Genomic DNA, 15,134 nt, shown 5'->3' on the forward strand with positions numbered 1-15,134 from the left:
CAGCAGTGAACAGCACGAGATATTTAACAGCAGCTCTGCGGTAAAATTATCAAAGCATTAAGAACCTAAACATCTAATTGTAAAAAACTCACCTGCTTTGGTTGATCTACAAAAGCAGAAAGTCCTGGCTTCACAGATTCAAAGATTTCCCCTTCCAGAATTGGAAGCTGTCCTATTTTTTCCATGGAACAAAACAGAAGTGAGTTGGCTAATTACCAAAAGTTAGGCTGCTTTTGATAGTGGGCTCTGTATCATATGACCCACTAGATTAACCTGCTATTCCTCCAAGCCATCCCAAGTAATCCCACCTGTGAGGAGTGGCTTGCAGGAGTACTGAGTAGGGGGACAAAAGATGATAGGCGATTCTCAAGAGTCCCTCTGGCATTTCTCAGGATGAACACCTAGCTCCTACTGCTGCCCTTAGGCTCTATGTGTAACTTGAGAACACTGGAAATTCAGAAAAAGTTCATCTTCAAGGTCCCCTGATCTCCTTCTCCAAGGATGGCAGTGATCCTCTCTCAAGACCACTTCTAATATTCTCCATACTCTGACCCTAGAGCATCAACCACCTTTAGAGAAAAGGACAAATTAAAGCTATATTTCTTGGACATATGGGTTTCAGACTACAGGCAACCCAGATCTAATCTCACACTGAATTAAACCATATATTCAATGACAGCCCAAAATCTTCTCTGAAGAAAGACATTCAGTAGCTGTAAATTACCATAATTCATATCGCATTCACTTAGCACATTTTTTTCTGGAAGGAGATGCTGAAGTGTGGATTAATAGGCACTGGTGGGGGTACCAGTTGAACTTACCTGGTATTTTCTGCACAAAGGTGTAAACATGAATTCGCGTTCCAGTGCTCCCTGCATCAAACATAATTCCATACAATGTGCTGGCACTGACATTGATGGGGCACATGGAAGACAGGAAGACACCCTCAAACCAAGTCTGCTGGTCTCTGTGGAAGACAGTGCTGCAAACACAGGATGCCACCAGCATGAGAAAGGCTGCCCCCCAGGTAGTGGCCATTCTCTTCCCAAGATGTGGTTGAGTCTAGGCTTTTGTTGCAGAAGCAGTGCTGGTCAATCACCTGCAGTGGCTTATAGGACAAAGAAACACACGGTTAGGCCAACTGGTCTTTTGTTTATACCTGTAAAGGAAGAAACACCCACTACAGAAATCCCACCCCTTCCCCCAAGGCGCTCCTTCTCTATTTTTCCTAACCAGCACAACAAGCTAGACCAGGGTAACACAGGCTCCTAACACCTTGCTCTGAAGAGTATCTTGTTGCAAAAAGAAAAATGGGATTTAAAATATATTTCCCCATTCTCTGCTTTCAATTGTAGGGTGGGATCTCTCATACTCAAGGCTTTCTCTGCCACTCTGCTCTTATTGAGTCTAATTGTCTTCTTTTCCATTTTGGCAATTTTGTCTCTAGATCATACACTTAACTCTCCCCCTCCCTCTTTCCCTCACCTTTGTTTTTGTTTTTGTTTTGTTTTAGATTTTTTTTTTTTAAATTTGACAGAGAGAGAGATCATAAGTAGGCAGAGAGGCAGGCAGAGAGAGAGGGAGAAGTAGGCTCCTCACTGAGCAGAGAGCCTAATATGGGACTCGATCCCAGGACCCTGAGATCAGGACCCCAGCTGAAGGCAGAGGCTTAACCCACTGAGCCACCCAGGTGCACCCCCTCCTTTGTTTTTGATTGCTATAAGATGTTTCAATTTCTGAATTAAAGTCATAAAGTTACAAAGAAGTTAGAAAGAACTAGCATTGGGGTGTCTACAGTCTCTAAAATTCCAGCTACTGGACCACTACCTGTGACCAATAATATTGCCAGTGGCTTGTACATGCAATCGCATTTTAGGGAAATCAGCTTAATTTAAAAACACTTAAATAGACCATTGTGGTTTTTTCGTTTTTTGTTTTCTTTTAGTTTATTTATTTAAGAAATCTCTACACCCAACATGGGGCTTGAACTCACAACCCACAGATCAACAGTTGCACGTTCCTTCAACTGAGGCAGCGAGGCTTTTAGACACTACGGTTTTAAAAAACATCCTTCACAGGTTTCAGGCCATGTTATCCCAGTAAGAACTTAAGGCAGTTGGGGGTGCCTGGGTGGCTCAGTCAGTTAAACATCTGACTCTTAATTTTGGCTCAGGTCATGATCTCAGGGTTGTAAGACTGGGCCTGGCATCAGGCCCCACATTTGGCGTGGAGCTTGCTTAGGATTCTTTCCCTCTCCCTGTACCCCATATCTTTCAAAAAAAAAAAAAAAAGACAAAAAAACAAAGCAACAACAACTACAACAAAACCCAAAAAAAAACACTTAAGGCAGATGGGCAAATTAAGCCAGAGAGTTCAATGACTTGCAAAAAATCCAAAAGCAGGTCAATAGTGAAATCTTGATTAGAAATCAGTCTTCACTCTTGCCAACCTTTCTTCTTCTCTGATTTCAAAAGCCTCCCTTATGGCAAGTTACTACTGCCTTTATTTCTTAATATGTTCTTAGCAAAGACAAAAATCTTAGCATTAGTGCTTGGCTTTAATTTCGATCTGTGTATCATGGTAGGTTGGATACAAATGATGCTGAAAACCCAGAGTAGGGTTACATGAAAAAAAATGTCTCCTGGATGAGCTATATTGGCTTTGCTCTAGGCTTCATTACCTTCTGGTATTCATAAAGAATGCTACACCAATCCTCTAACATTTAAGGCTTCCTTAATTGCCCTTTATGTACTTTGCTCAAAACAGTTTTGAGTGTCCTGTTTGAGCTTTCATCTCTGGACTTCTCCTTATGTAAACAGGTGGTTAAACAAGATCTAATTCAAAGTTCCCACTATACAGTCCCTTGATTTCCAACAGAATAACTGAGTATATCTGGAATATAGATGAGGATTCTCAGTCATTCTCAAGTTTGTCAACGTCCTTGGGTTCATTTTATCAAAATGTTTCTCTTCCCAAAGGTGAGATATTATATAAAATAATGTAAATGAAAGTTAATTGCATTTGGGGTTTAAACTATTTAAAATAACTACATTAGTTCTGAGGGAGTAAAAGGCAGAGTTAGAATAATCAGTTGGAACACCATTCAAGGCTGGACTTCTACTTGATAGTTAAGAATAAAGGTTTTGGCTAGGAAAAAAACAAAAACCAAAAACCTTTTATAGAGTCTCAAAAGAAACTTTATCCCAGCAAAACAACACTGAAGTAGGGAAGCTGCTTGGGCAGATTCATACTCACATTTTAAATCACTCCCTTTGGCTGATTCTTCTTTCACAGCTAACAGGCCAGTGATGTAGATCAATCTAAATAACTGAAAACAAAAACTACCCTTTCAGATTCTCTGAGTATTAATGGACCCTTGCTTTGTCCAGAGGTCAAGACATCCCCAGTCTCTGGTCCCTTCTTCCCTCGGGAAGAACAGTTAAGGCGTTCCAGTCTTCCCCTACCTGTGTCTAGTTCCACACAAGCTTCTCAGGGCTCACTCATATTTTCTCTATTATTGTGGTTTCTGAAAAACCTCTCTAGCTTCGATTTCCATTAAGCAAACATTTGCTTTTCTTCCAAAAGAGATTTCAAGGGGGAAAAAATGCATGCTAGGTATCTGTTTTCATGGAGCGAAAAAGTGCAGAGTCATACCAGGTGTTCAGAGTAAATAAACAGTAGATTTTAGAGAAAATAAAGGGTGAAAATATCCAGTACCTTCTGCTTTCAATCCCTATTTTCTAACACCATTTCTAATGTCATTTTCTTTAAGATTCACTAAGAATGGTATTAGAAAGGCTTACAATTGAGAATATATTTGAATGGCATCCTTTTTCATGTGACCCCAGCCTGCAAAGTTTGCTCATTTTGTCAGTCTTTGCTCTAAATGTCACCTTCTAGAGAATTTCTCTGTCTACTTTATTTAAAATTGCAACCCACTGGGCCACATGCACTTCTACCTTCCTTCCCTGTTTATTTTTTTCCATAGCACTTTCCATCTTCTGTACAATTTATACTTTAGTGTTTTTGTTTTTTTCAGATTCCCTGCTCCCTGCCATCCTCAAGTGAGCTATCTATGGGTGGGAGTTTTTGTCTGTTGTATACACTGATGTGTTCCGAGCACTGGAACAGTGCTAGCACACAGTAGGTACTGAATAAATACTCTGAAAAGATGAACAGTGACCCAATAACTCAGGCACTGAATCCTATCCATTTAACAAGTATATAATAGCTGGCTTCTTTCCAACAGGAGATTAATTACCTACCCTTTGGAAGATCACGATTTCAAACCTCCACGAGGCAGGATTGTTTTTCCAAATGTGTCAACTATATATTTTCTATGCTACTCAAAATAAAGCAGCTAGTCAAGTTTACTTCCTACAGACTGGGGAGCACACACATTCGTGTACTGAAATTCAGTCCTCTCAAAACTGGTCTTCTCCACATCTCTTGCTCACTTTCGTCTCTTCACCCGAACAAAGTCCCCTCATCAATTCTTTTGAGACCTTGGTGCCAGCTAGTGTTTGTCACTGTTCTCATTTCCCTCCAAGGTCTTTGCAATATATCTTTGTCTCTAGAGTAAACACTAATACTCCCTAGGCACCCTCCCTAGAGTTTCACACTCTGGAGTCCCTTCTTCGTGTCACCCACAGACAGACAAGCCCACAGAACCTGGGTCCCATTTGGGTGCTCACCTGCTCATGTTTGCCTGTTCCCCATGAATCCTTGCTTTCGCTGTTGGTTGTCTTTTGCTCTTTGCCCCTATTTCAGCCCTTCTGAATCAAGCGAGCTTCATGAACCACATTCACCTTTGTGCTAGTTTGCAAATAACTACGTGGCGTTTTGTTAACTCATTCCCTTTTTGATCCTTCGCTCCTCCCTTAGTCACTTTTTTTCTGGGTACACATGATTGTCTGGTTCATCTACTTTTGTGAGAATTAACTGCCAACTAGTGGCATTATTGCTTGTAGGGCCAAAGTTGCTCAGGAACTGAATTCTGTGTTTTTTTTGTTTTGTTTTGTTTTGTTTTTAAAGATTTTTTATTTATTTATCAGAGAGAGAGAGAGAGAGGAAGAGTGAGCGAGCACAGGCAGACAAAATGGCAGGCAGAGGCAGAGGGAGAAGCAGGCTCCCTGCCGAGCAAGGAGCCCGATGTGGGACTCGATCCCAGGACGCTGGGATCATGACCTGAGCCGAAGGCAGCTGCTTAACCAACTGAGCCACCCAAGCGTCCCCTGAATTCTGTGTTTTTACACAGGACATTGATTATCTACTAATGTTTTTATATTATTAAATAACATTATATTTATAGTTACAAAATATGTATCTACATAATAATGTTATCAATTCCCTACTATTTCATGTTTTTACAACCTTAGCCCAAGAGTAGGAAAGTTAACTGCACTCCTTGATAGCTTCTATCCTTGTGATTTAGAAAGCTGGGTATTAAACTGTCTAATTAACAAGCATTTACTGAATGTCTAATGTACACCAGACGCTGTGCTAGCTTAGATACAAAAGAGGAATCAGATACAGGCCCAGCTCTTGGGGCTTCAGCTTACTAGAAGAAAAAGACCAACAGCTATAATGTACATACTGTGGGAAGTGCTCTTATGGGAATATGCAGAATATTACAGGATTGGACTTAAGAGGAAAGTAACTCATCTCAGAAGGGGAAGGGTGGAGGTAGGAAGGGAGAGGGCGGCTCCTTAAGGGATAAGAGGCCTAAGCTGAGTCCTAAAGCAGAGGTAGGAATTAACCTGGTGAAGCGACACAAGGAGAACCCTGAGAAACTTTTAAGTATTAAACAGATGGAGTATAGGGACCAGAATAGAGCACAAGTGTGAGAAAGGACCTGAGGGCACTGAATCAGATTTCAAAAAAGAGTGGACTTAATTTCATTTAACAGTTCCATGGTAACACCTGCCTGTTAATTAAATCTTTCTATTCCCTCCCAAAACAAATATTAGTATTGACTGAACTGAATAAGATGACACAGTATTTCTCAACAGTTTAAAATAATAGAATGGGACAGATGACTTGAAAGTTCCACCAGAAAGTCTTAGGGAAGCTCCCACTGCCCATTCTACTGAGCTCCACAGAGAAGTTGGTTTTTAACATAGTTAAAAATTAAACATAATTCAAGTTTAAAATGTAACCAGAATGAAAATTTTAAACAATAAGCTGAACTACAAAAATGGATTAGCTAAACCACCCAGAGCACAAGTTAGTCAAGCAGAGCAAAACCAAGACTGGTCTAATTAGTTAAGTCTGAAACAGATTCAGCACAGTGAGCAATGCCTCATTTGGGAATATAAGTTAGGACCCACATACCCAATACCAGGGACCAGGAGCCCTAGAGCACTCTGCTATCTGAATGGTGACTAAGGTGAGGGTACATGATTGCTATCTTTTGTATATTGTATATCGATCAAACTCAAGTACTAAGCCCCGAACGTGTTAGACATCAGTAAATTTCTCATGAATAGACATGGTACAATATGTTAATAATATCTGGAGACAAAAGCATCAGGGAAGGGGGTGCCACCTTCCCCAGTGTCTTACTATGGCTATGTATCACATACCCAGCTCCCCATTTGAATCTTATTCACATATTTATTCATTTAGTCATTCCAAAAATTACCAGTTGCCCAGTGCTACTTACAAGTATGGCACGCAAAGATGAATCATCTTAGACCTGCCCTTTAAGAGAATACAGTAAACAGGCAAAAAAAAACAAAACCATGTGTCCATTAACTACCTCTGTAAAGTTAAAATGTGACAAGTAGCTCACTTACCATGCTCTGAGACTTCAAAGCAGGGAGAGATTATGTCTATCTGGAATAACTGAGAAGGCTTTGCGAAAGAAATGGCATTTGAAGAGGGTCCTGAGAAGGGGCATTGAGACGGAGAGGAGTGGTTTTCATGAAACAATGATTTAAGACATGAAGGTAGAAAAGGGATGGAAGCCTCTGGGGAATAGTGAACATACCAGTCTGACTGACTGTGACAGGAAATAAAGTTGGAAAGGCAAAGTCAGGTCAGACAGTACAGCACACCAAATACTTGAGTTTAGACGAAACTCTGTAGGAAATGGGAAGCCACTGAAGACTGTGAGTAAGGGAGTGTCACAAACATGAATCTGGCTGTTAGATGTAAGAAAGACTGAATGAAGCAGGGAGACTTAGTAGGCTCCATTCCAGTGTCTAATTCTACAAATGTTCCCTGCTGCCCACCAAGTGCGAGGTGCTAGAGAATTAAATGTGAATAAACGGACGTTTTGATTCAAGATGCTCAGTCTGGCAGAGATGACATAGACACAAATAACTACACCTTCTTAAGTTAATCATAAAAACACTAAAGGAACCCCAAGTCTTAAAGGACTAACTCTACCTACAGGACTAGGAAAGGCGTCATGAGATGACATTTGAACTGATAATGCACAATGACCAGAACTACATAAATAATACAGACATGTGGATAAAGACCAGAGGGACTACAAAAAGATGAAAAGAGGTATGTATACTATGGATGGTTTGATTTCATTTTTTGATTTCCTCAAAAATTTCTGTCAGGGGCGCCTGGGTGGCTCAGTGGGTTAAGCCGCTGCCTTCGGCTCAGGTCATGATCTCGGGGTCCTGGGATCAAGTCCCGCATCGGGTTCTCTGCTCGGCAGGGAGCCTGCTTCCCTCTCTCTCTCTCTCTGCCTGCCTCTCCATCTACTTGTGATTTCTCTCTGCCAAATAAATAAATAAAATCTTTAAAAAAAATTTCTGTCATACAGATTTCAGAAACAAAACAAAAACAAAAAGTAGACTGTAGTGGAAAAGTATAGAAGAGAGGGTTAGCATTTAATGCAGAGGAAAGACTGTGGTCAAAGGAACACAGACTGAGCTAATAGTAATAGCGGCTGTGACATTAATGCTTGCCAGGCACTGTTAAGTATTTTATATATATTATCTCATTTAATCTTACAAAACCACTCTGTGAGGTAGGTTCTGTTTATTAACATCCCCATTCTAAAATGAGAAAACTGAGGCATAAGAAGCTAGGTAAGACCACAGAGTAGCAAGCAAAATTAGTCAGAAATCAAACCCAAACAGTGTAATTCCAGAGTCCACAGTTTTAACCAGTAGATCAGCCAGGGAAGGGTTATCTAGAACAACTCCAGAGAAAAATGGATATGGGGATGGGAGGAGAAGGTAGAGCAGAGAAGAATGATCAGAGATGAAGCTGAGAAGTGAGACCGGCATTGAAACGCAGAAGTCTTACAGTAGTTTGATCTCCTGCTTATACATGACCAAAAACTTTTGATCTCTGTTCTGCTGATTCTACCTTCATTACATTCCCAGAATCTGACCATTTCTGATCACTCATTGCTACCACCTTGGCCCAAGCCACCATCATCTCTCATGTGATTTACTCTAATATTGTCTTAGCACTTCTCTGCTTTTACTCTCACTCCCCTGGAGTCTATTTTTAATAAGCAACCAAAGCCATCCTTTTAAAATATGTTACAGCAGGTCTCTCCTCACAAAATCCAACAACGTCTTCCCATTTCCCCCAAAGGAGCAATATTCTAACAACAGCTTTCATGGATCCACTTACTCTGCCTCCCCTGCCCCCCGATCACCTTATTCACTCCCCTAATACTGACATCTGCATGCAAGTCAAACTTGCCCCTGCCTAGGGTCTTGCCCTAGCTGTCCCTGCTGTCTGAAACATACATCCACTTGATGAATTCCTGCAACTCCTCCAAATCATTGTTCAAAGGCTACTTTCTTATTGAGACCTAGCTTTAATACTAACCTCACTCCCTCATGTGTCCCTTACCTCTGCCCGCTCTCTCAATATCCCTTACTCCGATCTTTTTCTGCTTTCTATTGCACCTCATCACACTCTAACATGTTAGTTTATGTATTGTCTATTATCTGTGTTCCTCTGATAGAATATAAGCTCCTAGAGAGTAGGAATCTTTGTTTTCTGATGTAGCCCAAGCACCTCACTTACTCAATGGAAACTGACAATAGGAATAAATTGCAAAGTGATATAAGAAGGAAAAGGAAAAAATGGGGCACCTGGTTGAGCATCTGTCTTTGGCTCAAGTCATGATCTCGGGGTCCTGGAATCAAGCCCTACCTCGAGATCCCTGCTCAGCAGGAAGTCTGCTTCTCCCTCTTCCTCTGTTCCTCCCTCATCCTTGTACTCTCTCTCTCAAATAAATAAAATTTTTAGAAAAGGGGGAAAATAATATATACTTATATAAATAGATTTTAAGAGAATTAATAAATGCCTAATCTAGTAATACTGTTTTAGGAGAAACATAATTTTATATTTCTGAATCTATTAGTTTTATAGCTATATTGAATTTCTTTAATCAAATACACTGTTAAAATTGTGATAAACTGAAGTAACTTACCCCCCCCAAATCTAAAGGGCACTAAATATCATTTACATTGTCTAAGTTCTCTGCTATTTATCAAACCAGTAAGTATGTGGGATGCTGCACATTGTTTACCTACTGTAGCACAACAAATAATCTCAATACTTAGTTGCTTAAAACAATAATATACATTAATTATCTCACAGTTTCTGTAGTTCAGGAATTTGGGAGTGACTTAATTGGGTAGTTCTGTCTCAGGGTTTCTCAGGATACTAGAGTCAAGATGCAGGTTGGGGGGACGGCTGGGTGGCTCAGTTGGTTGGACGACTGCCTTCGGCTCAGGTCATGATCCTGGAGTCCCGGGATCGAGTCCCGCATCGGGCTCCCAGCTCCACGGGGAGTCTGCTTCTCTCTCTGACCTTCTCCTTGCTCATGCTCTGTCTTGCTTTCTCTCTCTCAAATAAATAAATAAATATTTAAAAAAAAAAAAAGATGCCGGCTGGGGCTACACTCAACTGAAGGTTTGACTGACGCGGAAAGCCCACCTCCAAAATGGTTCACTCAGTGGCGGAGAGCTGATGCTGGTTGTTTGAAGAAATCCTCAGCTGCTTCCCAAGTGGACTCTCCAAAGAACCTTGAATATCTTTACAACATGGTGGCTGGCTCCTCCAGAGTCGGAAATCCAAGAGAGAGCAAGACAGAAGCAGCGATGTTTTTTTATGACTTAACCCTTATAAGTCATACATTATTACTTCCCCCATATTCCATTGGTCCTACAGACCAACCCTGACGAAATGTGTGAGAGGACAGGCATGAATACTAGGAGGCAAGGATCAGTGGGGGCCATCTGAGAGGCTACTGCAAGTTATAACCAGTATTTGCAAAATATTTTGTGTTCATCCCTTTCTTTTCTCAGTTTATAAATATTTCTACTAACAGAGCTTATACTCTTCTTGTTTTAGGAACTACATGTTATTCCAGTGATATTAACTCTAAAAAATTAAAAACAGAATAGACTCAATTTCTCTGAAAATATCATATCCTACCACTTGATGCTTTTCATTTTTTTGCAAAGATTTTATTTATTATTTGAGAAAGAGAGTGAGTGAACACAAGCGTGGGAGGTGGGCAGAGGGACAGAATCTTAAGCAGACTCCATCCACTCTGAGCCTGATGTGGAGCTCGATCTCATGACCTGGAGATCACAGCCTGAGCCAAAACCAAGAGTCAGATGTTTAACCAACTGAGCCACCAAGGCACCTCTCATCCCAATATTTTACTTAAGGAAAAGCATTAAAGTCAGAAAAACTATAACTCATATAACATCCTGCTTGTTCCTAAGGATGAAAAGAATCTAAATACTTCAAAAAAGTCAGATATATTTAGGAAAGAGTAGGGAGAAAATAAACGACCCACTATATTTGTTAAGATTTTAACCATCCATTAATAACTGAATAATAAACCTAACAGTGAAATGAAATGTTCAATCAAGGAAAGTATAGAGTGAAAATAATTATATTAACAGAATAACAACCTTCTTCATGCAATATATAGAAAGAAAATTTCCTATCAGACAATGGTAGCATTACTACTTAGGTACTAAAGAGATTTCTGGTAGAAAAGGGTAAGACTGACAACTGGCACAGACACGGAAACCTGAAAACCTTTATAACAAGCATTTTCCGAGCCATCAACAAAATGAAAAGGAGTTATTAAGTAATCAGCTTGTTTTAGAATGCTGCCAAAGAGCTGTAATAAGACTTGTAAGCATGGAAACTACAGGGAGATGGAACAGGGAGAACTTTCCAACAGCAGGAGTTGTGCTGGCGGTGAGGAGAGGATTCTCGCCCCAAGGGCCCAGCTCGTCTGACGACATTGTCCCAGGCAGATTCCCAGATCAGAAGGCTGCATGAATGAGATCTCTTTTAAGGTCTCTCCAACCCTAAGACCAAATACTCCCAATAAAGGAATCAGAGTTGGTACATTGGCAGTTACCAACAAATATAAAATCCTTTCCTATAAACAGATCACTTCTTTCTGTACTTCATTCCATTTTAATCAAAACATTAGACAAGTGTTGAAAAGGCAGATTCTATACAATGAAACTATTTGGGTGTTATACCAAAATGAGATCAGGCAGTGCCTGACTTCATTCTTCATTGTTCCGGACTTGACTTAACTACAATAATCACTGCCTGAGGAAAGAAAGCTGTTGCTCTTGCTGTGTCTCTCTCTTCACAAGTCATAAGGCCTTTTCTTACCCATTCATTGGGTAAGAAATTCATTTTCATACCCTTTCCACAGGAAGAAACTACCAGTCAGGAGAGGGTTAACATAGCCCCAGTGAGCAAATATAATAAAAACCTAAAGTGACAAACTATTTCTGCCATCAAACCCATATCTACTGTGGGAGTCATTCATGTGCAGAAGAGTAATTACAAGGATCAGCGCCCTTTGTCACTGTTTACACTGGAATTTGTGGGAAGAGAAGTGAAAACTCATTTTCCCTTTCTTGTTACCAACTGAAAAACGTCTACTGCTTCAAATATGTTAAATCAAAATGACAAAAGAGAAAGACTGAAATATTATGATGATACCTGATATATAAAGCCAGGAATAGAACTACCACATAAGTACATTTCTTCAAATGTGTCTAAAATGCTTCCCTTTAAAATAACACTTTTATTTTAACAATGTTGTCTACAAATACTTCTAAAGTGACTTATGATTCAGGGTCATGATTATGATCATCAGTTATATTTTTCTACAAACCTGGGATGCCTTTAGGGGCCACAGTTCTATAGGACTACTTGCCTGTCTGCCACCAAATGGTCCCAGATTGCCACGCTTCCTGAGCTAGTTTTCCCCCACATCATGCTATGTTATCACTGATGAGTGGTGTCATACACGTGATTTCTTCAACAAGCTGCCATCACGTAATTTTTTTAAATCTTTAAAATCAACGGGATGTAAATCAGAGAGCCGTAATTATTAGACTTTTATGTCAACTTATGCAAATGAGAGCCTGTCCAAAAGAATAAGGGGTATAGACCTTGTGACAGGTCTTTTAGTGGCTCAGAGATCCCTTTCCATCGACTATGAGCTCTCAGGAATAAGAGAGCAGAATGTGCAGAAATGTGACTTCTAGAAAAGTGGGGTATTACTTTATATTGGCTACTTACCAATTATTTTCTTTTTCTTCTGGGCATTCCCCTTTGTTTCCTTCAACTAACGTGCCATTTTTTCAACCTACAGAAGATGGACATGGATAATTGTAAGAGCAAAGTTCTCTCTTGTCAGTATGCTTATTTTTGAGGTAGTATTCTCTTTCCACATTCATTTCTAATCTGTTCAGTCTCTGGAAACCAGATCACCACACTCATCTCCTGACTGACAGTCTAGTACTCTTGGCCTCTTTCATACTTTCTTCTCATTCAAACTACGACCACAGCCACTCTTATAAAATGACTTGTTTATAAAATCAGTAACAGCAAAAGGCGGCAAGTCACACGTCCTCTAAAAGCTAGTGTATATTTTTGTATAAATGTGTGTGTGTCAATGTATGGGGTGTACTGACTAAGGAGCTAATCCATAAGTGAAAGTGGATAAAATCTAGTTTATGCACTTAATGGGGTCTTTTTTTTTTTTTGCTGTGAAGAACTCATATAACAAGTTGCATGTCCCACAGTGTGATCAAGAGGGGCCATTTACTATTACATGTATGAGTACATGGTTAAAAGGCACCAAGCCAATCCTAGTCCTAGGTACATACCCAGAAAAACTGAAGATAAGGACTCAAATATTTCTGCACCGATGTTCTTTACAGCATTATTCACAACAACCAGAGGTAGAAACAACTTAAGGGTCCATCAATAGATATGTAAACAAAATATGATACATATATTCAATAAATATTATTTAGCTATAAAAAAAGAATGAAGTTCTGCTGTGCCTGGCTGACTCAGCCAGAAGAGCATATGACTCTTTTTTTTTTTTTAAAGATTTTATTTATTTATTTGCCAGAGAGAGAGAGAGCGAGAGAGAGAGCACAGGCAGGCAGGCAGAGTGGCAGCAGAGGCAGAGGGAGAAACAGGCTCCCCGCCAAGCAAGGAGCCCAATGTAGTACTCGATCCCAGGACGCTGGGATCATGACCTGAGCTGAAGGCAGCCGCTTAACCAACTGAGCCACCCAGGCGTCCTGAGCATATGACTCTTGATCTCAGGGTCATGAGTTCGAGCCCCACATTGGGTGTGGAGATTACTTACGTCAAACAAACTTAAAAAAAAAAAAAGGAATGAAGTTCTAACACATGGTACAATATTGATGAAACTTGAAAACATTATGCTAAGTGAAAGAAGCCAGATACAAAAAGATATATATGATTTCACTTACATGAAATGTCTAGAACAGGTAAATTCATAGAGACAGAAAGTAGATTAGAGGTTACCAGGGATTGAGGGTGGGGAGAATGGGAGTTATTGCTTAACAGACTGAGTTTCTGTTAGGGGTGATGACAGAGTTTTGGAAATAGTAGTGATGGTTATAAAACACTATTAATATAATTAATACTACTGAACTGCATACTTAGAATGGTTAAAACAGCAGTTTTTATGTTATATATTTTACCTTAGTAAAAACATTTTTTTAAAAAAGCAGATGCAGGGGTTCCTGGGTGGCTCAGTGGGTTAAAGCCTCTGCCTTTGGCTCGGGTCATGATCCCAGCATCCTGGGATCGAGCCCGGCATCGGGCTCTCTGCTCAGCGAGGAACCTGCTTCCCTTCCTCTCTCTCTGCCTGCCTCTCTGCCTACTTGTGATCTCTGTCTGTCAAATAAATAAATAAAATCTTTTTAAAAAATAAAAAATAAATACAATAAAATAAAAAAGCAGATTCGGGGGGAGCCTAGGTGGCTCAGTTGGTTGAGCACTGGACTCTTGATTTCAGGAGTCATGATCTCAGGGTTGTGAGACTGAGCCCCACATCAGACTCTGTGCTCAGCAGGGAGTCTGCTTGAGATTCTCTTTCTCCCTCACCCTCTGTACAGCCCCCTTGCACACAGGTGCTCTTTTTATCTCTCTCTCTCTCTCAATTAAATAAATAAATCTTTAAAAAAAAAAAAAGGCAGATGGGGCCACCTGGCTGGCTTAGTCGGTTGAAAATGCAACTCTGGATCTCGCAGTTGAGTTAAACCCCACATTAGGCATGGCGCTTACAAAAGAAAGAGAAGGAAGGAAGGAAGGAAGGGCGGGCAGGCAGATGGAAACAAATGTAAGATCATAAGAGGAAAAACTGGCTATGATTTCAATGAAACAATGGTTATGCCAACACTCCATCCTTTGGATATCTAACAGGTACACAGCCAATTATGATTTAAAATCTGAAGGTAGTACTGATACTCAGAAAATATCTTTAAACATTTGAACTTTTACAGTATCTTCCATTCTCCCAGAATGTTAAACTTACCTATGCAACATAAATCTGAAAATTACACATCCAAGAGAGGATTCAAACAAGGTTATAAATTCTAACTATCCAGCCCCCAAAGCAAACATTTTCAAAATATTTTGTTCATTACAAAACACACTTCTCCCAGTATACCTTTGGAATTCAAGGATGGAATGAGTGATATCTACCTCTAAGCATGCAATCTTGACATTTCTACTAAGTTTTCCTTTAAAACACTTAATATTGTATGTCAATCATTGAACTCAAGACACTTCAAACTAGCATCTCCAAATGCCCCCTTTTCCTT

General features: G+C 40.0%; 1 protein-coding gene across 6 annotated transcripts in view; it reads right to left on the minus strand.

Annotated features, from left to right (window-relative positions):
• The window catches only part of ENTPD5 (ectonucleoside triphosphate diphosphohydrolase 5 (inactive)), a 49,806-nt gene that overhangs the window by 19,936 nt on the left and 14,736 nt on the right, over positions 1-15,134 (minus strand). For 2 of the 6 annotated variants that reach the window (XM_044232210.1, XM_044232208.1), the window contains exons 2-5: positions 12,565-12,631; positions 3,256-3,328; positions 822-1,108; positions 93-172 (exon numbers count right to left, since the gene is read on the minus strand). In XM_044232210.1, the coding sequence (XP_044088145.1) occupies positions 93-172; positions 822-1,038 (297 nt within the window). In that variant the 5' untranslated portion in view covers positions 1,039-1,108; positions 3,256-3,328; positions 12,565-12,631. Of the gene's footprint in view, positions 1-92; positions 173-821; positions 1,109-3,255; positions 3,329-4,694; positions 5,060-9,927; positions 10,049-12,564; positions 12,632-15,134 lie in introns of those variants that run through there. The other 4 variants (XM_044232209.1, XM_044232206.1, XM_044232211.1 and 1 more) reach the window with 4 other exon arrangements.

This window comes from Neovison vison, chromosome 13, assembly GCF_020171115.1.
Source record: "Neovison vison isolate M4711 chromosome 13, ASM_NN_V1, whole genome shotgun sequence".
In the NCBI taxonomy this organism is placed as follows: Eukaryota; Metazoa; Chordata; class Mammalia; order Carnivora; family Mustelidae; genus Neogale; species Neogale vison.